The sequence below is a fragment of the Dryobates pubescens genome, chromosome 12, assembly GCF_014839835.1.
Source record: "Dryobates pubescens isolate bDryPub1 chromosome 12, bDryPub1.pri, whole genome shotgun sequence".
Classification (NCBI taxonomy): Eukaryota; Metazoa; Chordata; class Aves; order Piciformes; family Picidae; genus Dryobates; species Dryobates pubescens.
The window spans coordinates 27,581,952-27,607,754 of record NC_071623.1 but is presented as its reverse complement, the minus strand read 5'-3'; the positions used below and the strand labels follow the sequence as shown (position 1 = coordinate 27,607,754).

At 40.9% G+C, this 25,803-nt stretch overlaps 1 protein-coding gene across 1 annotated transcript; it reads left to right on the top strand.

Annotated features, from left to right (window-relative positions):
• Positions 1–24,764, top strand: CXADR (CXADR Ig-like cell adhesion molecule). Its single transcript, XM_009901883.2, has 7 exons — positions 1–90; positions 16,800–16,966; positions 17,585–17,789; positions 18,142–18,297; positions 19,377–19,499; positions 19,842–19,980; positions 20,419–24,764. The coding sequence occupies exons 1-7, from the start codon at positions 36–38 to the stop codon at positions 20,684–20,686; spliced, it is 1,113 nt and encodes a 370-aa protein (XP_009900185.2). The 5' UTR covers positions 1–35; the 3' UTR covers positions 20,687–24,764.
• The last annotated feature ends 1,039 nt before the right edge of the window (positions 24,765–25,803 follow it).

Below are 25,803 nucleotides of genomic sequence, written 5' to 3'. Positions count from 1 at the left end.
CGCTTGTGCCGGTTGCCTGCCGCCACTGCCGCGCTATGGAGCCGCCGCTGTTCCTGCTGGGAGCGTCTTTTGTGCTGCTTTGCTCCGCAGGTGGGTGCCGGGCGCAGGTGGATAAAAGGGAGCCCAGCCGAAGGGAAGGGAGCGTTGCGGCGCTGTCGGGTTGGGAGAAAGGACGGCGAGGGTTGGCGGTGGGGAGCTGCAGCTCTCTTGGCTTCTCATATGACCAAGGAGGTGCCTGCCCCGTCGCGCCTCTAAGCACCTCTCAGCACGTCTGCCCGTGCGGCCGCCTCTGCGTGTGTGTGTGGGGTAAAGGTGGCTGGGTGGCGGGAGGGGCTCTGTCTTTTCCAGTCCCTCATTCGGGTGAGACTGTGGATGCAACGGGGCATCGGCGCCTGAGGTGCTGTGCCCGGGCGGGCGTTGGCGGCAGGGGCGCACTATGGGGCCGAGCGGGGCTTTGTTCGCCACCCGCCGGCGGAGCGGCCGGCGCCGCTGCCGCGGTTTGCCTCTTTTCTCCCCACCCGTCTCTGTTTGCCTCCCTCCTGGCAGCCATCGGTGTAGTGGGGGGCCACCCCGCCAACTGTGGGCTCCATGTGTCTCCCGTGGCAAGCCTTTTTCCTCAGGCGGCGGCCGGGTCTGTGCGCGACGGGCTTTCTGCGGCGCCCCCGGCGGTGGTACCGTGCCGTGGTAGTCGCCCGGTGTGGCTGGCTACTGGCGTCCTGCCTCCGGGTGCGCCAGGGCGAGCGTGTGGCGGCGTGCGCGACTGGGTAGGGACAGCGGGACGGCGGCCGGAGCGGCTCCTGCGGGCGTGTGGCCAAGTGAGCGCCACTAGTGAGCACCAAAGTGAATAAAAGCCCCCAAAACCAAAAGAACAACAACAAAAAAACCCTCAACCAAACAAACAACACACAAAAAAACAACAAAACACCCAACACCCAACCCCACTCCCCGCCCCAAACACACCAAACCAACCAACCAACCAACGGATTTAAGCCCCTAACTCCTGCCCTGTGTGTATGAGATCTCTGGAATAAAGTTCAGGGTTAGCTCTGTTCTGAGAGGGTGGAAGGGGCTGGATGGCTTCCAAAGGAGCCCTTACAGCCCAGTTGTCCCAGCTCGATGGCCATGATGGAACTCTGGAGAAAACATGAGAGAATTTGAGAGTGGGGGAGAAGGGAGTTGAATGAGATGGATCTGAAAGTAGTTTGTTTTTCTTGCTGAGAGAAAACAAAAAGTAGATATGCTCAAACAAACAAAAAGACCCAAAAGTCACAACCAAACCAAACGTGCCTAGGCTGCTGAAAAGTAGGCAAATGTTTTTCGTTTTGAACCCTAGGTGTTGTGAGATTCCTGTAATGAACTCAATTGGAGTGTCGTGTTAATGTACCCTACACTTTAAAAAAAAGTAATAAAAGTAAGTTTCCACTAAAGTTGACCCAAGCACATGTGAAAATACAAAAGATGGAAGAACACCTGTGTAGGTTCACAGTAAAATGTGTATCAGTGGTGTCAAGAGGCCATTTTTTGTTTCCTGTCGAAATGTTACTGCCTTTATGTCACTGCTGTTTTGGGAAATTAGTCATGGGATCAAAATTTTGTCTCTCTGATGGGATGATGAAGTCTCATCTCCTGCATGAAAGGATATCAGTCGTTCTGCATTAACTGTTTCCCTGAGCAGAGTTAGAAACAACACATATGCTGTGTAAGATCTTTGAGTTGCTAGTATTTAGTTGACAAGGTGAGCGGTTAAGATTTATATTTAAATGCTCTTTGTGACTAAAGCTGCAAAAAAAGGGTGTTGTGAGTGGAATTATATCTACATATACTGCAAATGCATAGCACTGCTAGGATAGCAAAGGCTATGATGCTATAAAGCTCAGAATAAGTATGAGAAAATGTAAAGCCAGAACAAAATTTTGTGTTTTAGCTGAAGTGTGGAGGTATTTTCAGACTTCACTGTGGAGTTGGATCACGTAGTCAAGAGAGTAATATGTTTGTGTTTTGATTAGTGATGCCATTTGTGTGGTTATTTGGGTGATTGTACCCTGAAAGACACAAACTTTTAACAGTCTTCTGAAGGAAATAATTTAATAATCTATGTATCATAGGACTTGATACATCCTCGGAGCTTGTTTGGTTTTTTCTTCCCATTAGATTAATATTTCTGTGTCTCAGACATTACTTCCTTCACTGAGGGAATGGGTGTCAATAAGATGCTGTTCTCCATATGGACCAAATGTAGAGGAAGCCAATTTTTGTGCTGTTGAGTGAAAGCTGTTGACAGTGGAGAATTGTCTAGGTGCTGAAGTCTTTACTTGGGTTTGTGGTACTGGAATAACTTATGTTATTTTAAGGCTTGCACTATGTGCTACTTTCACAGCCCTTTTTTTTTGTTGTTTGGTTGATTGTTGGTTTTGGTTGGGTTTTGTTTGTTTGGTTTGGTTTTTGTTTTCCCTCCTGTAAGCATAACTTTTCATTTCACTATCATTAAAAGCAGAGAATTCCAAATAACTGATTCTGTATAACTAAGGAGGCTTGTTTTGACTGTGCAAATACACCTTCAGCAGGCAATGTGGCTATGCCATTACATGTTGAAATGGGAGAGTGTTTGGATTTAAGCAGTCTGTGAACTCTGCTCAGGGGTTTAATCCCTCTTTTAAGGTCAATTTCACAGTCATAAATAACTGAATTGGGAACTTCCCTTTCGCTTGCAGGAAGGGAAGAGTTCATCTTTGAGCATTTCAGGGTAGCAGAGGAGAACAGTTCTTCTCTGCTGTTTGTAATTAGTAATGAATAAATTCTACTGAGCACCTTGGTATTACACAGAATGTTAGGGGTTGGAAGGGATATTGAAAGATCACCTAGTCCAACCCCCCCACCAGAGAAAGAGCACCTAGAGCAGATCACACAGGAATGCATCCAAGTGGGTTTTTAATATCTCCAGAGAAGAAGACTCCACAACCCACTGGGCAGCCCGTTCCAGTGTTCTGTCACCCACACAGAGAAAAAACGTTTCCTCATGTTTACATGGAACTTCCTATGCCTCAACTTCCACCCGTTGCTGCTCGTTTTGTCATTTGGCATCACCAAGAAGGCCTTGACTCCATCCTCTTGGCACTCACCCTTTACATATTTACAAACATCAATGAGGTCACCCCTCACTCTCCTCTTCACCAAGCTAGAGACCCAGCTCACTCATAAGGAAGATGTTCAACTCCCTTAATAATTTTTGTGGCTCTGCACTGGACTCTTTCAAGCAGTTCCATGTCCTCCTTGAACTGAGGGGCCCAGAACTGGACGCTATTCCAGATGTGGACTCACCTGGTCAGAATTTCTGTGATGCTGTGATCAGAGGGACTGTGTAGGTATTGGTGACCTCTTCCTGGCTATACAGCATTTAGGAAACAATCACATTGCATTTGGAGGGAATCCAAGTTTGTTTATGGTTTTAGAAGACTGAGAATAAATGTAGGTAGCTAACCTGTGATCTTGTTTGTTAATCAACATTGCATGTGAGGTAATCTATTTAGCCTTCAGAAGATCTTTTGTACAAAATAGTGATGCTGTGCTCTTTAAGTGCTGAAACCGAGAATAAGGGTTTTGAGTAGAGTTGTAAGGTACATAACTAGTCAGTATTTCTTATTGCTGCTCTTCTGATGGTTGGTTGTGTTTTGGATGCTCATTTTTTTTACAATAGTAGTAGGTAATTTTGTACTACGCTGGAATTCTGCATTGTGTGATGGTTTATTAATAGAATATTGAACTTCTAAATGAAGTTCAGGTAAGCTTTGACAAAGGTCTGTGGTTAGTGCCCCATCTTTAAACATGCAAAAGTATTTCCAGTAACATGCATGCATGAGCAGAGCTTAATGCAGATGAGGTAAGCCAGCATTTGCTGGGTAGTACACTGTGTCAAATACATATAATAAGGAACTTAAGCCTGTTCATGTTTTTATGCATGCAACCTGATCTTGCGGAAGCTTTAAATTAGGAGAAATTTGACTATCACAGGAGTTAAATTATCATTCCTATCCCAGTTTCTTAACTTAACTGCTAAACCTGGGTATGCTTCATCCATTGTGGAATAATTGTGACAAGTTGCTGGACTGAAGTTCTTCCTAAGTGTTTGTTGACATGAAAAGTAATCTGAAGTTCAAGACTCCTTTCCTAGCTTTCCTAGATCTTAGTACATCAAGAAATATGGAAAACTTTAACCAGAGATGACTTCAGGAGCTAGTTACTGCTGTGACATCGAGCATGGTTTGAATTTGTAATCTCACCTTTACTTTCTGATAAAAAAAGATTGGTTTTTTATGATTCAGAATGCTGTTGCAGAGATTATTGTAGCTTGTCACTTTGGTCTCCTGTGACTCCATCTGGCTTCCGTGCTTGCTGGCTTCCCCTGTGTTGCATCAAATTTCAGCTGCTTGTGTGTTTTCACGTCCAGTGCTTGTCGCAGCCCCTTCCCAAGCCAAATCCACTTAACGTAGATATAAAACTTCCACTCTAAATGATTGGTGTTAGCTTCCATTGCTGCTTTACAAAAAATGCATTTTCATATGAGTCCTTATATGCTTTGCTACTGATTTCATTCATGCTTTGAGAAATTCTTGATAAATATCCTCAAATATGTCTTAGTATCAGAGCTGTGTAAAACTCATTTGCCACAGTGCCTACAGAGATCTGTACAGACTAGGGAGTTTGGTTTTGGGGCCAGTATTGTTTTGTCATACTTCCTAATTTGTTACTTGCATGCATTCATAAGGCTTTGATGGCAAGGGCTCTCTTTTTAATCTTGTTGCAACTTATGGTTCTTTTCATGGAGCTTTCAAATGCTTTGTGTAGCTATCAATAAGGATGAATTTCAACAACTGTGTGGCTTGCAAGAATATGTGCCTCTTCTCTCCCCACATATAACATGAATTCAGTTGCTATTCATTTATAATTTATTTGTTAGAGAATTCTACTTTTTACTACTTTGCATCTTTCAGGGATGGTTATGAGAAGAGCGGCGTCAGCCTGTTAGCCGTGCTACTAAGTGGCAGTGAAACTAGTTCTGTAAAAACCTCTTTCAGTAGCAGATTGAACACAAGCAGCCCTTGCATCCTTGCTGGTCATTTCCTTTGCTGTGCAACTGTTTTGATTGGGTGGGTGAATAGGTTTGAGTTGAAGCTGCTTAAGGCTTTCATAGTATTGTTTGAAACAAGACACAGTTTTGCTAACAAGTTGTTCTGGTACAGGGCAGGAATGAATGACAGGAAGGATGGCAGAAGACCATTAGGAGGAAAACCCTTTCTGCTTCATCAGTGTTCTCCCATAGGACAGAAATATCTGTATAACTTGGGCCTGGAGGGAGCTTAGCTGGGAAGTCTAACTACATCGCTAAATCAAGCAATCAGTTGAATGGTAGATGTTATCTCAAAGGTTATTTTTACACTGCATTTGATGTTGTACCTGACATTCATCTAGCTCCATGGCAAGCCAGCTCAAAGTTTCAAAGTCAGAAGAATACTAAATTTTTGTAAAGTCTGTTTTCTGACTGTTCCTTTTCCTGAGCTAACTCGGTGAGATGAGTCTGAGTTGTAACAGAAGAGTCAACTGGAACCTCAAATGCGTGTGTTTGGTGTGTCCTGGGGTTTTTTTTTGTTGTCATTGTTTTTGCCTGAGTGAATCATATATTCAACATTTCTGATGCAATAGAGGAGCAAGACTGGTTGTTGGCTGGAGCCATTCACCAATGCTGTGATGTCCTTTACTGTTAAAGGAGTTTCATAAATTTACAACTGTTTTAACTTGTATACAGGGAACTGAAATTTCATGTTCACTGATCTTGCATTTTCTGGTCTTCCTTTTAGATGTATTACAGCATAAGCTACAAGAAGTGTTTCATCACATGTTTTTTTTTAAGGCATATGAAAATATGTGTATATTTCAAATCTCTCTAGGTTTTTAAATGACTAGTCGACTTTGTGGTTATTTAGAGTGGGTTATGGAGCTTATTCCTTTCTGTTTCTTGAATGGTGGGGATGAAAGGTGGGTGGACATCCACGTCTTTTTCTCATTATGATGCTTCATGTTTTATTTTTAAAAGCAGCAACAACAAAACAAACAACAAAAAAACATGCCACACAACCAAGCCTGTACTAATGAATGACATAATTTTCAGTAGCTCAAAAGAGCCAATACCCCTTTACTCAACTGAAAATAATGTCTGCTCAGTTAAGTGTTTGATTGCACTTAACTCTCTGATGCATTGACTGACAGATGTGCCTAACACATTACAACTGCAAAAGAGCTGTTTGGTTCAGTTTCCTTTTAAATTACATCAAATTGACGGGGGAAAAAAATGGATTCATGTGTTTTGATTGTTTAGTGGGCACATAAGCTTTCAATATCAGTTTGTAATGGGGAAAGAAAGTGACTTACAGGACTGAAAGCAAAAGCAACCCATGCAGTTCATGTAGAACTGGTAGAGGACAGTCAGGCTTTTTTGTGAACTAAGTTGTCAGGATTTCAGTTCCCTTTTTTTTCCTCCCCCTTTGGGTGAAAAAAGCATTTGTGATGGTTTGCCCTCATTTAATTTTACACTTCTTAATACTACTTCTAGGTGGTTCCTTAATGGCTGTTAAGTGCAGTCTGAAGGTGCAGTTTCACACTACACCTATCTTACGGATGTGATGTGGTGAAATCTGGTGTTGAGACTGAGGGAGCTGGGGTTGCTTAGCCTGGAGAAGAGGAGACTCAGGGGTAACCTTATTGCTCTCTACAATTACCAGAAGGGGGGTTGTAGACAGGCAGAGGTTGGTCTCTTCTCCCAGGCAACCAGTACCAGAACAAGAGGACACAGTCTCAAGCTGCACCAGGGGAGGTTTAGGCTGGAGGTTAGGAGGAAGTTTTACACAGAGAGAGTGATTTCCCATTGGAATGGGCTGCCTGGGGAGGTGGTGGAGTCACTATCACTGGAGGTGATCAGGAGGAGACTTGATAGGGTGCTTGGTTGCATGGTTTAGTTGGTTGGGTGGTGTTGGATGATAGGTTGGACACGATGATCTTGAAGGTCTCTTCCTGGTCTATTCTATTCTATTCTATTCTATTCTATTCTATTCTATTCTATTCTAACTTCATGTATCCATCAAGGTTGCTACTTTAAGTGATGGTGTTTGGTACCATCTTCCCTCCCTTGTGTCTGAGAAGCACTGTGCACCTGCATCAGTCCAGCTGAAACAAAAGAAGAAATCTCTCCTGGAGATTTGTTTGTTTTGTTTTGTTGTGTTTTGTTTTTTTCCCCCCTGGCTTTGTGCTTCTGTGATGGACCTTGTGCTTGGAGGATGGGAGTTTGGAGAAGCCTACCACAAGAGAAAAAGCAAAACTTTCTGTGCAATGTCAGTTTTCAGCAAAGTCTTTGTTCTTTTTGTCCACTCTTTGCTCTGGGTTTCTGCCTTTTTAAAGTGTTACAGTGGCCTAAAGGGAGATAATGGGATCAAACCCGAGGATGGCAGGACCTTGGCAAATAATTGTCATTTCCTTGATAATGCAGGTTGAATTAGGTGATGCTGGGTCATTTATATGTGACTAAGCATTAGAACTCAGAACTCTTAGTGAGCTTCTGTAGATGTTGGTCTGAACAGTATTCCTGTGCTTAAAATGAAGATTAATCTCAGTATTTGTTGTACTGTCTCCTACTTCTTTGTGTTGTCCTCCCCCAAGAGCATAGCCTTTTCTTTGGCAATGAGATACAAATGTTCCTTCTCTCCACTTGATAGGCATGCCCCTCTTGAGTAAGGTCATCAACTGCTTCCGTTGCTAGGATACTCGGATGGTGACTTTGGGTGTAGCAACAAACAAGCTTCAAGAATAAGGAGCACAAGGGTGGTTGTAAAAGGGAAGGGATGTTGGATAGAATGTAAAGGCAAAGGGCATGTCAGGGAAGAAGTGAAAATTGTTGAGGAAATAAAGTAAAAGGCCAATAAAGCTTTAGCCTGTTGTTTTTAGTTTTTTTTTAGTTGCATAACTATTTTGCTTGAACTCAGTGGATTGTAGTTTGGAATTAAAGCTTGTTCAGGATTGGAGTTATTTGTATTTCTGCTTATATGAGTCTTAGAATTAAGAATTTTCTTACTAAATTGGGAGGATGAGTACCTTCTAACTTAACTGTGCAGTCTAATTTAAACTGGGGCATGGGTATGAAACATGATGTGAATTATGGTTATTCACTTAATGCTGAAGGCATCCAGACTGAAAACATGGTTATGATTGGTTTGGTTTTGTGGGAGGTTTTTGTTTGTTTGTTTTCCCCCTTTCTGTCTTTGAAGAACTATGCTTAGCCTATTTCCTACTGTTTGTTTGGTTTGTTTTTCCTGTGTGATTTGACAAAGGGTTTGTGGATTCAGGTGAACTTTGGCAGATATTTGGTAGCTCAGTAGTTATTGTTGAATTCATGTATTTTGTCAGAGTTTTCAGGCGAGACCAAATGCAGGAGTGCTTCAGCTTTGGCTTTCGTTCAGAGCAGATCACTTTAAGGTGGTGTTTGTGGCATTATGAACTGGAACAGGTCTTTTTGACCTGTTTAGCCACTAAGCTTACAGTATCTGCAGAACTGTAATTTTTGGAACGAATCAGATTTCAGTGGTTGCTGAAACCATGTTTGTTCTGTGAGTCTGGGGATCTAACAGTAGAAAGTGAAATTCTCTTTCGTTGTGGAAGCAGATGTAAGGAGAAAGTATGTCCATTATTTGAAGAAGTATCACTAAGGTTGGAAGAGACCTCAAAGATCATCGAGTCCAACCTGTCACCACAGACCTCATGACTAGACCATGGCACCAAGTGCCAATGTCACGCTGGGTACTTTAAGTACAACTTTAAGTACAACAGTAAATACACCTCCGGAAAGCCATGCTTGCCAGGCTCAGGAGAACTGAGGTTTGGAAATAGAAGATTGCTGTTTTCAGACCTGGCAACCAGAGAGTTGACTCTTCAGGTAGTAGAACCTCGCCAGGCTTATCCTGGCATGCAGGGTTTTTTCCCATGAAATGTGAAAGACAGATTAAAATCTTGCCTGTACTAACAATCAATGGCTATATAAAACTGAATCCATTTTCTCAGAAAATGTTCTGTAGATTTAGCTTCCTGAACTATTTTTATATTTAGTCTGGAGCTAAACAGACTAGGAAGGAGGAGACAGTGTGCCAAGCACAGACTGGGAGCCAAATTCCTTATTTTCTAGGTGAATGGTTTTATTCCTGAGCTGTCTTTACTTTGACCCTGTAAACTGTTCCTTTCTTGCATAGTAGAAGGGCTTCACTAAGATCTGTGTCTCTGATTAGCTTAGGGAGCACTGTCCCTGGAGATATAAAATGCAGATGTGTCTTTTGCCTGAATGTTAAATCTCTGTGGTCAGGGAATCAGTGTTCTGCCTGGTGGACTTAGGCTAGTGTAGAGAGGCAAGTTTTTATTTTGTCTCTAATCTTTCTGGATTGGGCTGGTTTTGAATTTTAGGTGGAGGGCTATGTGGTATGTTAATGCCAGTAGTTTTGGAAGTGCTTGGTAGTTTTACTTAGATGGTGTGGGGTTTGGGTGGTGGGGTTTTTTTTTGGTTGGTTGTCTTTTTGGGGGGATGGGGTGATGGTTTTGTGTTGCATTCTCCTCCGCCCCCCCCCCCCCCCCCCTTTCTTATTAACTACTTACTGTTCTTTACCACAAAATAATGTATCATAGTGTTGTATGATGACCACAGTTAAGTGTGAAGCATGGGAAGAATGTAGTCTGCAGAGCATATTAAACATTAACTGTTTTGGCTCTATCAGGACAGTACTTTCTTTGTTAGAAAATGCTTTGTAGTTTGCCTTTATCAGCAGTAGATTATCCTAAAAATCTGAATTATTTGCCAAGTTCTGGAATTATTACACACTAAAACCAAACCTGCTCTATAGGTGCAGTAATGCTGTACTGTTTTTCCTTATTTTATTCACTGTTGCATGATTATCTAGCTTTTGGTAGTTCATTGCCTGATGCTTGCAGCTTCCTTCCCTTCATCTCTTGCTTGTTCACACCTCAGGTGAGATTGCTGCAAAGGTCAGGTGTTCTTTGGTAACTAGGTGCAGGACTAAAGTAATAGGATGCATATTGATCCAATACATATTTTGAATTCTGTTCTGCAAGACTTGATAAGAGTATCTATGTACTTTGGCTATAAAAGAGAATTTTAGAGTTTCATTCTTGCATCAGAAATCCCCAAATCTGCTAAATTTACTTTCTAAATGTAAGGCAATGAATTTGTTTCATCCTTCTATTAAACTTCTGTCCTTTATGCTTTAAAAAAGATTCCTTTAATGCTTACCAAGCTAAAGATTACTGCTGATGTGTATTTTTTTTGTGTTGTTCCATGTCATGTGTCCTGTGAATAAACAGTGCAGTTGAGAAAATAAGTATGACTAGACCTGTTAGAAAAATTGGAATACAATCTTCACTCTCTTTCTCCCCAAGTTACTCAGCCTGAATTTCTGACATCTGATATAACTCCTATAGAAACAGAAGAGGGGTTAACTCTGCCTTAATCTGTGATAGATGTTATCTGGACAGGAGATACAGTGTTTTCAGAATGCTTCGCAGTATGATAATGCTTGCCAGAAGTTGTAGGGTTTATGACATGCAGAAAATTAGATGCACCAAAGCTGTTCAGTGTTTTAGGCCCAAGTTCCTGAAGGTTATGACTATAATCAGGCTTTGCTGTTGGAGGTAAGACGCTGGAAACTGAGAACCCAAACCTGAAACTAGGCATTTCTGGGCTTTGGAGCTCTCACTGGTAAAACCAGGATTCAGTTTGTGGTACAGTCACACTAAATGGTGGCAAAACAGCTTGAGGAAACTCTGCAGCTTGTGGCCATCAGCCTATGTGACTTGTCTCCTGGATGCTGTAAAAGATGTGAAAATGGTGAGTTGTGTCACACTATTCTTGCAAAAGCATCTTTTAATCTAGTTACTTCATTAGAAGCAACCTGCATTGCAGAGACCTCTGGTATCAGTTGAGGACACTGAAGTTTTGTGTAGAGAGGAAGCAGGCGAAAATTGAAATGATGGCTTCTTGTGGGGATTTTGGCTATGAAGGAGAGTTATGTTTGTCTTGGATTGTGCCATTGAACACTAGGAAGTCTCCCTTGTCTAGGGACTCTTTAGTGTGTGCTTACTTTCATGTGTACTGCCTACTTGTTAAGTGTGTAAACTGGACTCCCTCAGCTTTACAGGACCTTATTTCAGAAATCTGCTTTAGCAGTAAGATGACACAGAACATCTGCCTGAGTGGAGGTTGTCATGTGTTGAGCTGAATCTGCTGATGACATTCAGTACTACGCTGCCATCATGCCAGCTTCAAAATGAAAGTGCTGGCTGGAGCAAAGTACCGTGGGACTTGAAGTTCAGGTTGTAACATAAGAGGCTTCCTGTTCTGGTTGCTGCTTCTGGTTTCTGGATTTGGGGTGTTCATCTTTGCCGTTGGGTGGGCTGTGGGTTGGGGTGTGGGGGAAGGTTGCTAGACTCTCTGCTCTTTTTCTTGTCCAGTGTACAAGGGGAGGGAAGGGAGCAGGAGCTTTTTGTGTGGTTAGAAGCAATTGTTCTTTAATACCTGCCAGCTTTTTTGAGCTCTCTTGTCTTTCAGAACTGGGTCCCACAGAATTCTACCTGATGGGATGAGTCAGCCTACCCTTCTGAAGTGCAGGGTCAGTACTAGATTTACCTTCCTCGCCGTCTCAGGATTTTAAAGGCACACTATTTTATGGTCACTCCAGTCAAGGCAGCAAGTTTGTTCTTTTTTGTTGAAAACAGTTCCAAGAAAGTATCAGATTGGTTGACCCATTTATCATCTGGTTTTCCCTGAAATCTTCCAGGAGCTTCCTAGATTGTGTCGTACTCTGTTGCCTTCCAGTGGATGTCAGTGTCTCAGAATAACCAGTCTGTGATTTCTGAGACTTTCTGGAATTGCTGAAGTAGACTTTGTCTGCTTTCTTATCCCAGTCAGGTGATTTATAGCAAACAAATGGAGAGAGGGGAAGAGGTGTTGCTCTCCATGCTAAGAAATGGATATATTGTGAAAAGGTGTCCCCAAAGAATAGTCAAGAGCAAGTCGAAAGCTTATGGGTAGGAATTAGAGACCAAGGCAATAAGGAGAACCTTGGTGGTGGTGTCTACTACAGGCCTCGTGATCAAGGGGATTCTACTGATGAAGCCTTCTTACTCCAGCTACATGAGGCATCATGCTCCCAGGCTCTCATCCTATTGGGGGATTTCAACCACTCCAGCATGAAGAGGACACAGTCTCAAGCTGTGCCAGGGGAAGTTTAGGCTCAAAGTGAGGAGAAAGTTCTTCACTGAGAGAGTTGTTGACCATTGGAATGGGCTGCCCAGGGAGGTGGTGGAGTCACCATCCCTGGGGGTGTTCAAGAGGGGACTGGACGTGGCACTTGGTGCCATGGTTTAGTCATGAGGTCTGTGGTGACAGGTTGGACTTGATGATCTTTGAGGTCTCTTCCAACCTTGGTGATTCTGTGATCTGCTGGAAAAGTAACACAGTGTAAGTAATCCAGGAGGCTCCTGGAGTGCATTAAGGATAACTTCTTAAGACAGAGAGCAGACAGCCCTGCCTAAAGGAATGCGATACGGGATCTGGTGGTCACCAATGCAGGCGAGATTATCAGTGATGTCAAGATTGGTGGCAGCCTGGGCTGCAGCAGTCATACTCTGGTGGAGCGCTCAGTCCTGAGGGATGAGAGTCAGACAAGGAGGACCCTGAATCTCCTTCCAGGTAGTTGTAGAGAGCATTGAGGTTTCCCCTCAAGCCTCCAATACTCTGTATTAAATAATCTCAGTTCCCTCAGCCACTCCTCATAAGATTTGTGCTCTAGACTCCTCACCATCTTTGTCAGCCTTCTCTGGACGTGCTCCAGCCCAACACCTCCAGGTCTTTTTCTGCCAGGCAACTTTTCTGCCACTCTGCTTGTAGCATTGCCAAGGGTTGTGACCCAAGTGCAAGGCACTTGGCTTTGTTAAACTTCATATGTATACTTGTGTTCTTAGCATAAGGAAGACTGTGGAGCACTGGTGTAATAAAAATGAAGTGTTAGGAGATGTGCAGTAAGAAAAGAATTGATATTTCTAAAAAAATCTCTGAGACTTAGAAGGCTCAGACCAGTTTGGGTACCTCTCCTTATAAGCTAATAATGCATGCTGCAAGCTTCATGTGCAAGAGCGATTGTTGAGAGCTAGCCTTAGCTGCTTCACCTTCCACTGACCTGTTTACATGCAGTCATATGTGCAGGAGCACACTACTCAGACTTCAGAAGTTTCAGGTTTTGTTAATAGTCTTTTATGTGGGATAAATTTCTGGCAAGTCACTTTAGGCTGTTGGGTTCTGCTTTTATTTGGCTTCTGTTTACTATGTCGTGTCATGTTTTGGATCATAGAAAGGACTGCTGTGGTATAAGCTGAGACTGAGCTGTTGCTGTTTGTGTAAGCCAGCTGCCGTGTGATAGGCAGGACTATCGGAGCCTCGTTTTCTAGGAGCGTGTCTCTGAAATGTAGTACTTCTGGCTTTCAACAGAATTTTTCTTCTGTATTCCCAGTGTCTCTGTCTCGGTGCTCTGCTGTTTGAATGAGAAATGATTTGTGTAACATCCATGTTGAGACTGTAATCAAATGGAGCTGTCTGGCAATGGAGAGGCAAGTGATAGCTGAAGAATGTGACGCTTCTTAGCTATGTCAAAACAAAGGAATACCAGGGTCTTCTGGTTGCACTGGGCTGTTATCTTTGCTTTTCAATTTGTTTGAAATTGCAGAAGAGGGAGAAAAATAAAATACTGAGGGAGAAAAATAAAACATTAAGTTCAGTGTTTTCAGAAAAGTCATCCCAAAATCAACACAATAACACTTAACTGTCCAGCTTGTGTATCAACCAAGAATTGGAGGGTTTACACTTTTCTTCCATAGTACAGATGTGTCCTGCCACCTCCAAAGTGTGAACTCTGTAACCCACTACCCATCATAAAGAGACTAATGTCGTTGTGCTCCTCTTACTTGAATTTTTGAATGCTTTGGAAAATCCTCAGCATGTCCCCTCAGAGGGAGGGGAGGCAAATGTGTATTCTGTGGTCATCTGCTGTTGTGGAACTTCAAATGGCAAAGCAACTGCTATTGGAGATGAGCACAATTACTGCTTCAGTGATTGACTTTCAACTTCAGAATGAAAGCTTTTAATTTCCCAAGTATAGATTTGAGGCTTTTAAGGAAGTAACATCATAATGTATTTTATCATTGATCACTAAACTGTACTTCACATCCCATCTCACTTCAGTGTAGTAAAATGAAAATGCAGAAATTGAATTTGGAGATGAGAATATTGTATTACAGTTCCCTAATGAGGCAGTGGATGAGAGAGGAACAGAAGAATATGGAAGTCACTGAAAAGCAGATTAGAAATTTATGTTCTTTGTTACTGTGCTTTATGGAAACATGAATGTACTCTGATCTACTCATTCCTAGAGATGCTGGATTCCTACACACTATTACTACTGTCTTTGTTTATGCAAGTACTGATGGATTCCACCTGTTGTAGTTTGATGGCATCATAATGCAGTGTGCACCTGTATCTGCTAAAGCTTTGTATTCTTGTGGGTTCAACTTGCAAAGTGACTGGTTCCATATAGTCCAATAAACCCAGCTGTCCCTCTCCTCCATCTGGTTGGAGGCAGGGCCTCTCTAATTCTGACTGGAATCACTTGTGTCGTGGCTGCTCCTTTTTGGGTGATTTTCCACTGGAAACCGATGCAGCATTCTTTGGTGGGGAATTTCATTGTAATTCACATACTCATGCAGCTGAAGTGGGTTTTCCATCCAACTTCCTCATGTCCTTCCCATGGTCATGCAAGTAAAACCACAGGGTATGCTGTGGTGTGTACCTCCCAGATTCTCTGCCTTGGAGAGGGAAGCCTAAACACAGGACCTTGCAGGTGGGGAACAGGACCATTCTCTTGGGTTCACTCAATCTTCTGTGACTGTTCTTTCACATCTGAAATGCAGGCCTGTGTAGATGGAGAGAGACTTCCCTCACATTGCTGGGGTCTGCTAGTCATTTCATCCACCGTTTGTCCTTGGCCATCTTCCAGAGCCACAGATAAAGACTGAACAAGCACTGCTGGCTCTTTATCTTGTTCCTGTGATGACCTTGATTCATCCTCAGCCTTTGCCAGACAAACTGCTGTCCTTGTGTATTTCTTTTATTGTTTGGTTGGGTTTTTTTGTGCAGGAGCAGCTGATTCTGTCACAGGCTGGTTCTTTGGTGTAGCTGCCATGTTTATTGGTCTGTCTGTAGGTCCAGAGACCTCTTGCCCCCGAGTGCTCTGAACAGTGGTGAGAAGGGCTCAATAGGCATGAGTCAGGACTCAAAACATCATAGTCATTGCTGTCTTTCATGAACTTCCAGGCTGACAGCAGACTTAGGGTCTTGCACTTACTTGTTTGGAGGTGAAATTCCAAACCACCAGAGGTGACCACTGTTGTAGGCGCTTGCCCATACTCTCCCACATACCCTGCCACTCATTATGCAGCCTCAGGGCAGATCTCTTAGTGATGTTCTTGAGAGTCCTGTATTGCTCTGAACAGGCATGCCAGTAACCAGCAGAGTAAGGGCACAGCTCTAAGCTGTTCCCCTGAGGTGATACTGATCACTACAGTGAGCTCATACAGGACTCCAGCACATTGGCCCCAGCTGCCCCTGGAAAGCAAATACATTAACACAGCAGACACACCACAGGGGAAGAAAAACCCAACCAACCAACCAAAAAAACCAACAACATTTATAAAACTCTTAATGAGCCTCAAGCCTTAACGGTGTCCTCTCATTACCTCACTACTTTGTATCTCAACCCTTATGTCTCCTGCCATGGCAGATTGTCTCAGTTAAGACAGCTGCTTTTGAGTCCCATCATTGACTCCAAAAATGGACTGTCCTGTGTTAACACAGCCTGCTTTCACAACCCCCCTGCTCCTCACACAGACAGCAGGGAAAGTAGCACAGAAAAAAACCATCTGACTTGAGATAGAGTTTAATGAGCTGATGTGATGCACAATTACTTTAGACTGTTCCAGTAAAGTGCAGAAATTGAAGAAGCAGTAGCAGAAGCCAGCAACCTCCCCCAAGTCTGACCCTCAGCCTGCCCAGCAGAAAAGCCCAACACCCCAAAACCAGAAATCAAAAGCTGCAACTGGAAAAGGAAGCCTCTCATGTTACAATCTGAGCTTCAAGCCCTGTAATATTTTGCTTCAGCCAGCACTTTTGTTTGAGAGCTGACATGACAGCAGCATGGAAGTTACCATTAGCAGCAGATTCAAGTCAACCCATGACAGCAAGTTAAAGCAGGAGTGCATTGTTTATCATTTTTAATTCTATTTCCTCTGAGGCTATGATTCTACAGATGCACCAGAAGAATCTTATCTTTTATTATGGCCTTGCCTCTGTGGTGGCTGTGGTAATGTTTGTGTGACTGTCTGGCTATGATGGTCAGCAACCTATGCACATAAAATGACTGTGAAAATCAAAGCTTAGTACCCAGAAAAGTGTACAAAACAGTGGATTTACAAGTGCTAAACTTGTTTCCATGCCACGCAAAGGGAGCTTTCCACTTCCTGACTGTGATGTATGAGTCTATACACTTGATGAGGGAAACTGTTTGTTGTACCATATACTAATATAAACTAGAAGATGTATGGAGAAAACTGCCAATGAAGTGTCTTTAAAACATAAAAATGTTTTTCTCTAGGTGTATCAAGAAGCCTAGTTATAACTTCAGGTGAAAAATCATTTGAAACAGCACAAGGAGAGAAAGTTACGTTGCCATGTACTTTTGAAACCTCAGAAGAAGACCGAGGTCCTCTAGATATTGAGTGGGTATTGATACCAGCAGATAGTCAAAAGAAGGAACAAATAGTAAGTAGAGACCTTTTTTTTTTGAACAGTGTTAATTCAGTTGTTTGAGTAAGTCTATATACCAGCTTTGTTACTGACATTGTGAACTTCTATCTAGTCAGGCTGGAATGCTTGTGCTCTTAAATGACTTTGAATTACTTCAATTGCAGTCATATAAAATTTAGTGGAAGCAGCAGATTAAATGTCAAGAAATTTCTCACTATAAACTTGTCTGCTAAAGAACTCTAACATATGCTTTGGTTCCAGAAAACAAACTAAATTTTTTTTGTACCTGCATTTCTTTCCTCACTGATAAGTGATTCATGAGGTTTTAATTTTGAATATATTAACTCATATGGTTCTTAACTCTACCCTTTTCTTTGGAAGCCTTACCCTTTTTAGTAGACAGGTTTTACAAAAGGAAATCAGGGCAATTTTGAAAAGCTTTATTTCAAGTAGTAGTCAGTGTTGACATTGCTACTTGGGCAAGTGTATGGTGGGGTAGTATTTTGAAGTTGGAGATATTTGGTTATTTAAAACAGTAGGGAAAAAAATCTGTCAAGAATCTGAATACATCAAATTATTTTGCACATTTATATGGCAAGAGTGTTTCTGAATTGCATCTCTTTTTTATTATAGATAATTATGTATGATGTAGACAGGATTTATGATAATTATTATCCTCCTCTGGATGGGCGGATGCAATTTACTAAGTCTGATCCGCGAGCTGGGGATGGCTCGTTGGATATCCTGAATTTAAAGGCAGCAGACACTGGCACATACCAGTGCAGAGTGAAGAAGGCACCTGGAGTTCAAAGCCAAAAAATGCAGTTGACTGTACTTGGTAAGATAAAGCTCTTGAATTTTTGGTGACGTTGTTAATGTGTTCATTCCTGTCTTTGACACTTAAAATGAAAGCTTCAGTTGGGCGAAGTTGTACTGAATCTGTGATGATGCATCCATTACTGAGGCTTTGGGAGGGAGGGGTGGACATTATTCTGTTCGGGGAGATGAAAGGAATAACGAGGATTAAAAAAAATTCTACAGCTTGCTTGTATTTCAAAAAGTCTTTCCATGCATAGGAATGGTTTATTGCCCAAGCTCTGTCTTTAGCAAAACGGACCAATCTACCAGAAAACAACTCGCAGGCATTTTGATTGTGACTGGTGTTAATGAAGTTATACTTTCTTTATTAGTGAAGCCAGCAAGAACTAAATGTTCCATTGAAGGCTCACAGGAGATTGGAAAAGACGTGACCTTGAAATGCACATCACAAGAAGGATCCCCGCTTTTGTCTTACGACTGGAGCAGAGTGTCTGGCACACGGGACCTTCCCACCACTTCCACCCAGAGTACTGTCAAACTTTGTTTATTACTCTGAAATATTTAAGAAAGACTGCATTCATATTTTTACCTTAGCTTGACTTGTGAGCATTTCATGCTTAATATTAGTATAAGTGTGGCTTATTACCCTCTCACTGGGTAATAACTGACTTTGGAACAAGCTGGGCTTTCTTGTTTTTTATTCATACTGGAAAATGTTTCCAGGTTGAAGTTGAGATTCATACCATTAGGCTGCAGAATCATGCTCACCTGTTCCTGAGTGTGTTCTCTTGCTTGCTGATGTTGGCTTCTTTGGTGCTCAAGTGGACAGTAGGAAAGAGACAGAACAGAGTCTAGGCTAGCTGCATTCAGGGAAGTGAAGATGAAAGCCTGAATTTTGTTAGAGGTCAAACTGAGCTCTTCATAATCAAGTGACAGAGCTTCTTGCTTAAAAAAGGGTACACGTCTTTAGAAGAAAAATTGCCAAGAGTAACAGAGAAATCTTATGCTCTCCTTACAAGAGCTGACATAAAAGAAAGTTACATATTGGGAATTTTAACTGATGGATTCCAAATTATTGCGGTGGTGATGGTTGATTTTTGTTATGAGTCCTTCAGTATAGAAGGTTAATTTCTGCTAATTTCTGGTTTTGTGAAAGTTACTCTGGATTATTATTTTTTTTTTAAGATTAATGCTAAATACCAGCTCTTTTTGATCTTCTTGGTAATTGTGAAAGCCTTCAATCTTAAAATGGTGGGGGTTCCTTGAAGATGAAGCAGTTCAGGAATCTACTTAGAGCTGGTCTGTTACTAAATTATAGAATTCTGTGTTAGGATGAGAATTGGACATTGTAAGCATCAGTTCCTTTCCATTGACAGACCAGTTAGCCTGTAGGATTAGTGTTAAAGTCAAATGCTGTGGAATGAATTTGGAGTCTTTTAGAAATAATAGCAGTCTTACAGCATGATAGACTTGGGGAGGTTTTTGATATGCTTAGTGGGACATTTTTGCATTAAGATTTCGTCTATGTGCTGGATTAATAATTCTGTAGTATTGAATATGGAATCAAACGATGGAAAATGGTAAACTTCTGTCTTTTGTTTTGCAGATAAAAATACAGGTGAACTTCTCTTGAAAAATGCCTCTAAAGAGTATTCTGGCACATACCACTGTGTTGCCTCAAACAGAGTTGGCACGGATGAATGTTCTGTTGAGCTGAATGTCACCCCTCGTAAGTGTTTGCTGTATAATGGTCTCATAGTCATTTGTGTATTAAAACAAGTAATGGTTTCTTCTCTGTTAAAAGAAGAAACTGTTGGGTTAAAAACCCCAACCTTGTTGAGTAGCTGATGGCTGCCACTTCAAGTCTGTACTTCTCAAAATGTTGCTTTTTAAGCAGAAAGCTGTTACTCTTGTTGTTTTAAATGCATGTGATCAAAGCATGCCCTTTGTGATTCAGTGATATGCTATTAACTTGGATTGTGTGGAAATGCTGTTTTTAATGTTAAGAGAAAACAAGTTGGTCATATAAATTTGTCACTTAACAAATAGTATTGTTATTTATCTATTCTAGCTATAAATACAGCTGGTATAATTGCTGGAGCTATTATAGGAACTCTACTGGGTCTTTCTGTACTGGCTTTTCTTGTCTTCTGTTGCTGTAAAAAACACAGAGAGAAGAAATACGAGAAGGAAGTACATCATGATATCAGGTAACGACAGGTCTAGTTTCTGAGCAGTATTATTTGAAGATTAGCTTTTAAATGTGTAGTTCTGCAAGTGAGATACTTAACAGCTGAGATTTCTGTTGTAATCTGGAAGGCTTGTTAGTGTGCTAACAGCTCACCGGAGAGCTTTGTTTTGGGTATGATGTAGGTAGTCTGCCCAATTTCAGTAAATACTTTAACGGCACTGAATACTTGAATTGTGGGGTGTTTCTGTGTTGGTAGTTTTGTTGTTAGTTTGTTTGGTGGTGGGTGGGTGTGTTTGTGTGTTTTGTTAGTTTTTAACTTAACTAAGTAACATGTGAGCCTCTTTTGGGTGTTGTGTCAGAACAAGAAGAAACAAACTGAAAATGAATTGTGTAAACTTGCACTTAGTAATGGGAACTGAACTTTTTTTTCTACAACTGTTTTGTTTCTGTGTTTCAGAGAAGATGTTCCACCTCCAAAAAGTCGCTGTTCAACAGCCCGCAGCTACATAGGCAGCAACCGCTCTTCTCTGGGTTCAATGTCTCCCTCAAATATGGAAGGATATACCAAAACTCCATACAGCCAAGTTCCAAGCGAAGACTTTGAACGTTCTCCTGGTCAAAACCCAGCCTTTGCACCTTCAAAGGTAGCTGCACCTAATTTAAGTAGAATGGGAGCTGTTCCTGTGATGATTCCAGCACAAAGCAAAGATGGGTCCATAGTATAAAATACTAATTTAAATGCTGTTTTTAATGTGTTCATTGTAAGTATTAGAACTACCATGTTCCATCCCTCATTTAAACAATGGCATGCAGGTTTTTTTTCCTTGAAGCAAACGAACAAGTTAGTTTGAAAAGCCACCAATTCTCCTTTTTGATTTTAAACTTGCTATTATATAACAGTTGAACTGTTGGCTAAAAGCGTTGGAAGTTCCTACGTTACTATCGGACACTGAAGGTATTGGGACCTTGGGTAGGTTGCTGAAAAGACACTGTCAGCTGATGTGCAGTTCTGAGAATGTAACAGTGAAGCGAGTGAGAAGTAACAAAAGCATTTTATAGGTAGACCGTGAAGCTTCTCAGAGTTCCTGAAACTTTATCCTCAGTTTTGGAATAACAGAAACATTTGAACTTGGCCATTGTCTGATGTAGTAGCAGGGGGGCTGAAATTCTGAGCATGACTTTGAATTCTGTTCAAACTGAGGATTTATGCAGTTCTTTAACCTGCTAATATGTTTGGAGCACTTCTTGAGCTCTTATTTCAGGGGCTACCAGTTATGGGATTGGTTCAACTGATTTAATGACTCTGTTCTGAATTTAAAATTGCAGTGAGTAGCAATGTGACAGGAGACCTTGCAAGCTCTTTGAAATGTGACTTTTTCTGTAATGAATGGTTCTAGTTATGTCAGATCCCTTAATTCTTACCTGATACAGCAGGTCCTATCAGGTCACTGGTAGTGGTGTCAAAACTTTAAAATCCATAGTTTAACACTTACTGTCACAGTAAGAATGAATAGATGTCTTTATACAGGTCTTGAGTTAATTGCACCTTGCATTTTCCAAAGCCCATTTAGACTCAAAAGCAGGGCTCTTTATGTTTTTCCAAACCAATTACATAGAAGCTCTATGGGGTTTTAAATAAAGCTGTTAAGTAACTGGGTTTTGACATCTGTCTTCTTGCTCTAACATCATTGAGGAAACATCTTTTCCCATCTACATGTTAGCAGTAGTTTACCTTTTTTTTGAAGATGCTAATATCTTTCTGTATGAATTTTCAAGGAGTTTAAAGCTCTTTTCTCCTCACTTCTTCAACAGCCCTAAGTGTTATGACCAGACATTTAAGAGCAAAAGTTTCATGCAGCCAGAACCTGAGAGGAAATAGTTATGCAGAACTGGTGATGTATGTCTTGTGTTTCAAGACTTAACCCCTTCTTCCCAGTTTTGTACACTTGGAGCATTACAGGAGGAACAGGACAATTCCTTATCCTGCTTTCACACAGGTTTAAGGACTTCTGATAGCATCTGATCACTGACATTAATATACCTGTGCAAAGCTGGGTATAAAGCTTAGTGCAGTTTAAATCCCTGTGGATATTCTTCTTCTTTCCTTCCTGTTTTCTACTGTCTTCATCCTGTGCTGGGTGGCAGGAGTGGAGGAGTCCCTTCAGCTTACTCTAGCTGTAAATATTAAACCTCAAGGTATTTTTTAAAAATCTAAAGGCATATGTTGATGAATGAAATCCCTGAATAACCTACTGAAAGATGTTAGGAGTACTTGTACGTAGCAGCAGCCTGAGAGAGAACATTTTCCCAAACTTCTAGGTTTAGTGTCTGCTTTTCTGTAGCTGCTTCTAGCTCTGTGATTAAATCCTTTGGCTTTCTACTAAATGTTTGTCCTATCTGTAGTTAGGTGCACAATTTTTGGCTGGCACTATTAATGTAAAGAACATACCCTTCATACTGAAGTTAGAAACTTGAATGGCTCTGAACAATTCTAGACCTACAGTTTTACACATTTGGGACTTTTTTAGATTGTAAACTGATACTGATAGAGGTGAAACTTTTCTAATCTTTCATGTGTGCCTTGTTTAATAAACTTTGCCTGATTGTAACTTCAGTTTTTATGAAATTTCTGGTGCCTAAACTTACTGTTTGAACAGGTGCTTAGATGATGGTACACTTCTTGTAACATGACACTGTGATCTGATTTCTTGACTCTTATGTACTATTAATACCTCTTCATGCCTATTTTTGGATGTGACTTCAGTGTCTCTCTCTGTATTTCAAAATGTCAGTTAATCCTTCAATTGCTGATTATGATCTTAATTGTTCCTGAAAACAGTCCAGCTGTTTGTACTAATGAGATGCACGATCAACTTGTGTGGTAAATATTTGGTTTATTACCTGTGCCAAACATTATGCTTATGAAGAACAATGGATGAGGAGACCTCTTCTTGCATCCAATTATTGTGATAGAAGAGACTTCCAATATTTTAATCCTACACTGATTGTTTGCCTTGAGACTAAGGCCTTCCTTAATTGAAAGGGTATAGTTGTTACAAATACAAGTTGAGTATAAAACTGAACTGAATCACAGACCGAGAGATACCTATAAGCCTAAGCAACCAGGCAACAAACCTACTGAGTTTGGTTGTTGGCCATCTGTGGATGTACGTGAGATTAGATGTGGGGTTTGGATTTTGTTTCTTTGCTTTTGTTTATTTTATTTGGCCTGAGACCCTGTACTTACAATCAGGTAAGCCCTTGGACACACTAGAATGGAGACCACATTAAATCATACAGAGCAGAGTTTACACATACTTAATGCTCTGTCAGCTTGTACAAAATAATAAATGGACAGAACAGAACAGTAGTGTGATGTGCCCTTAGAGCCTAGCTGTTAGGCTTAGCAGCCTTGACAGTGTCTGTCTCTTTATGTAATTGCATGGAAAATGAAAGAAATGGAATCTGACATAGTCCTTATCTGAAATAAAGAACCTTTGGCTTGGGGTAAACTTTATCTCAAGTTGCAATCAACATGCCTTTTTGAGTGGAAACAACATTACTCCAAAAACACAATACTGCTATTTAAAGTTATTTTTCTCAGTAGATTGTTCACTTACACTGGATTATGATTCTCAAAAGCAGCTACTATATTTTAGCAATGGTTTCTAGCTGTGTAAGAGATGAACGGGTTGAACACGTGAGGTGTCCGATCTTACAGATAACTGCTAACAGAGCTCTTTTAGGAAGTAACGGCAGCTGATATGCCAGTTAGAAGGTGGCATTTTTAATGTCTCATTCAAAAAAAACAAAGGAAGTGAGTGTGTGTGTGTGTGTGTGTGGTATCATTATGTAAATACTCTTAAGTGAATTCAAGAAACCTCTATCTAGTTAATGTCATGACTGTAAACTTGCCTGTTGAGGACTAATATATATATATATAGAAGAAACCCCCAGTTTTAGCATGATACAAAGTGAATAAAGTGTTAGACTTGTAATACTGTAGAGGTTATGTAACACTTGTCCATACATTACAAGCATTTCCATAAACTTTATGAAACAGATATTTGTGCAACACTACCTTACCTAAAAATGATACTTCTTCCAAAACTCTGTAGTGCACAGAAATGCCTCGTTAGAGGGGTAAAACATGGCTTCTGAAAGACATGTCCAATGCATACATCAACTCTGATAGTCACATTCATAGTAGACATATGCCTCCTGCTTAACAGTACAAGACTTCTTAATTGCAAGTTTTTCTGTAACGCTGAATATTGTATGCTACTGATTTCCATGGTAAGCTTTTGGTTTTGTTCTTCACGATGTATATTCTGGGTCACTTTAGATCTTTGTTCCAGTCTAAAGATGTAATGCTACTTGTGTCACTTAAACCTTGTTTTATACACTTGATAGGTGCTTTGTGGGACCTTCTGGTTATTGGTCCTCTGGCATTGAAGCACAGCTCAACTGAAATCAGAGCAATAATACTTCCTGGAATTCAAAATGTTACGATGTTATGTTACACTTCTCATACACAAAGCATGGACTTGAATATTGATATGAATTTCAGTATGAAGTTTTATATTCACACTTTTGGGGGGAGTGGTATTTTAAAATACAAGTATTGTGAGTGAATTTGTAAAAACAAGATCCAAAATTGAAAAATGCTGTAGTTCCATGACAGACTTGTGTACTTTTTGAAATAAAACTGTTGGAGAAAACAGTAGTCTGTCTTTATTTTCAAGCAGCACTTTGTGTATGGCTTCAGCTTTCTCTTTGTGTAATTGGAAGTGAACTAATAAATGTGGCTGTATGTAACATGATGGCATTAATAATTTTATTTATTGCTTTTTTTTTCCCCCCCACATTAATTTCTAAGGCAAGTAAGACTTCAGGTATTCTAAAACTTGCACTTATTTGCAGTCCTTAATATGGGATGCACAGTTGCAGGGATCAATTTAAAAAGACCATTTGAGTGTGATCTCATCTCAACAGTTACCAGTCACTCTGAAACTTTAGGTTCAAATTCCATCCCTCTTTATTTTAGGTAGAACCAAGAATTTCTGAAACTGATGAACTGTCCTAAAATTCAAGCCAGCAGGCTTACAGCACTCAAAGCATGTTGATAAAATGCTTGGGTTTATATTGTCAGTTAACACACATTTCTTTTGACTCTTGGGCTGACTTGGGATACTCCCCACCCCTTGGCCTTGCAAACCAGCTGATTACTGACCTCATATTTTTTCTTCAGATCAATACATTGTGAAAGCATAATTTTAGGAATTTAGGCATTGCCTCTCTTTACATCAGTTGCATCTATTATATTTATATCATTGGAGGCCTGATTGCCTTATATTTATTCATGACATATACATAACTCTATAGTGTATGCATATCTTTATATGCTAATGTGTAGCCATGCCATACTATGTTTCAGTCACTTCTTGTGTATATGTTAAAAGAACCCTGCCTGACACGTGTGCACAGGCACATGAAGGCAAATGGATTACTAGTGGAAAAGCTTTTAGGATTTGTTTCTATTTCAGATTGTTTTGTGCTTAAATGCAAAAGGAAATGGAATCAAAATTAAGGTTCAGTTTTGTCTCTATCTGTAGGGCTCTAATGAAACCTTTCTACATCCATTTAACATCAAGACTTAAGTTCAAGACTTCCTTTCCTAAGGTGGAAATTTTGTCACAGATGGCACTTGTGTGTCTCAGCTGGCCCTGGTCTTTTATTTAGAGATGAGAAAATTGTGAACTGGATAAGCTGAATACTTTGAGCTTCTCTCTGGGAATTCCAGTAGAGCAGTTAGCACTTTCCTGGCTGGCTGAAAGAATAC

Coding starts and splice junctions, on each gene's coding strand:
- CXADR (XM_009901883.2), top strand. CDS start 36: ATGGAGCCGCCGCTGTTCCTGCTGGGAGCGTCTTTTGTGCTGCTTTGC. Junction 91..16,799: donor TGTGCTGCTTTGCTCCGCAG/GTGGGTGCCGGG, acceptor GTTTTTCTCTAG/GTGTATCAAGAAGCCTAGTT. Junction 16,967..17,584: donor GTCAAAAGAAGGAACAAATA/GTAAGTAGAGAC, acceptor TTTTTATTATAG/ATAATTATGTATGATGTAGA.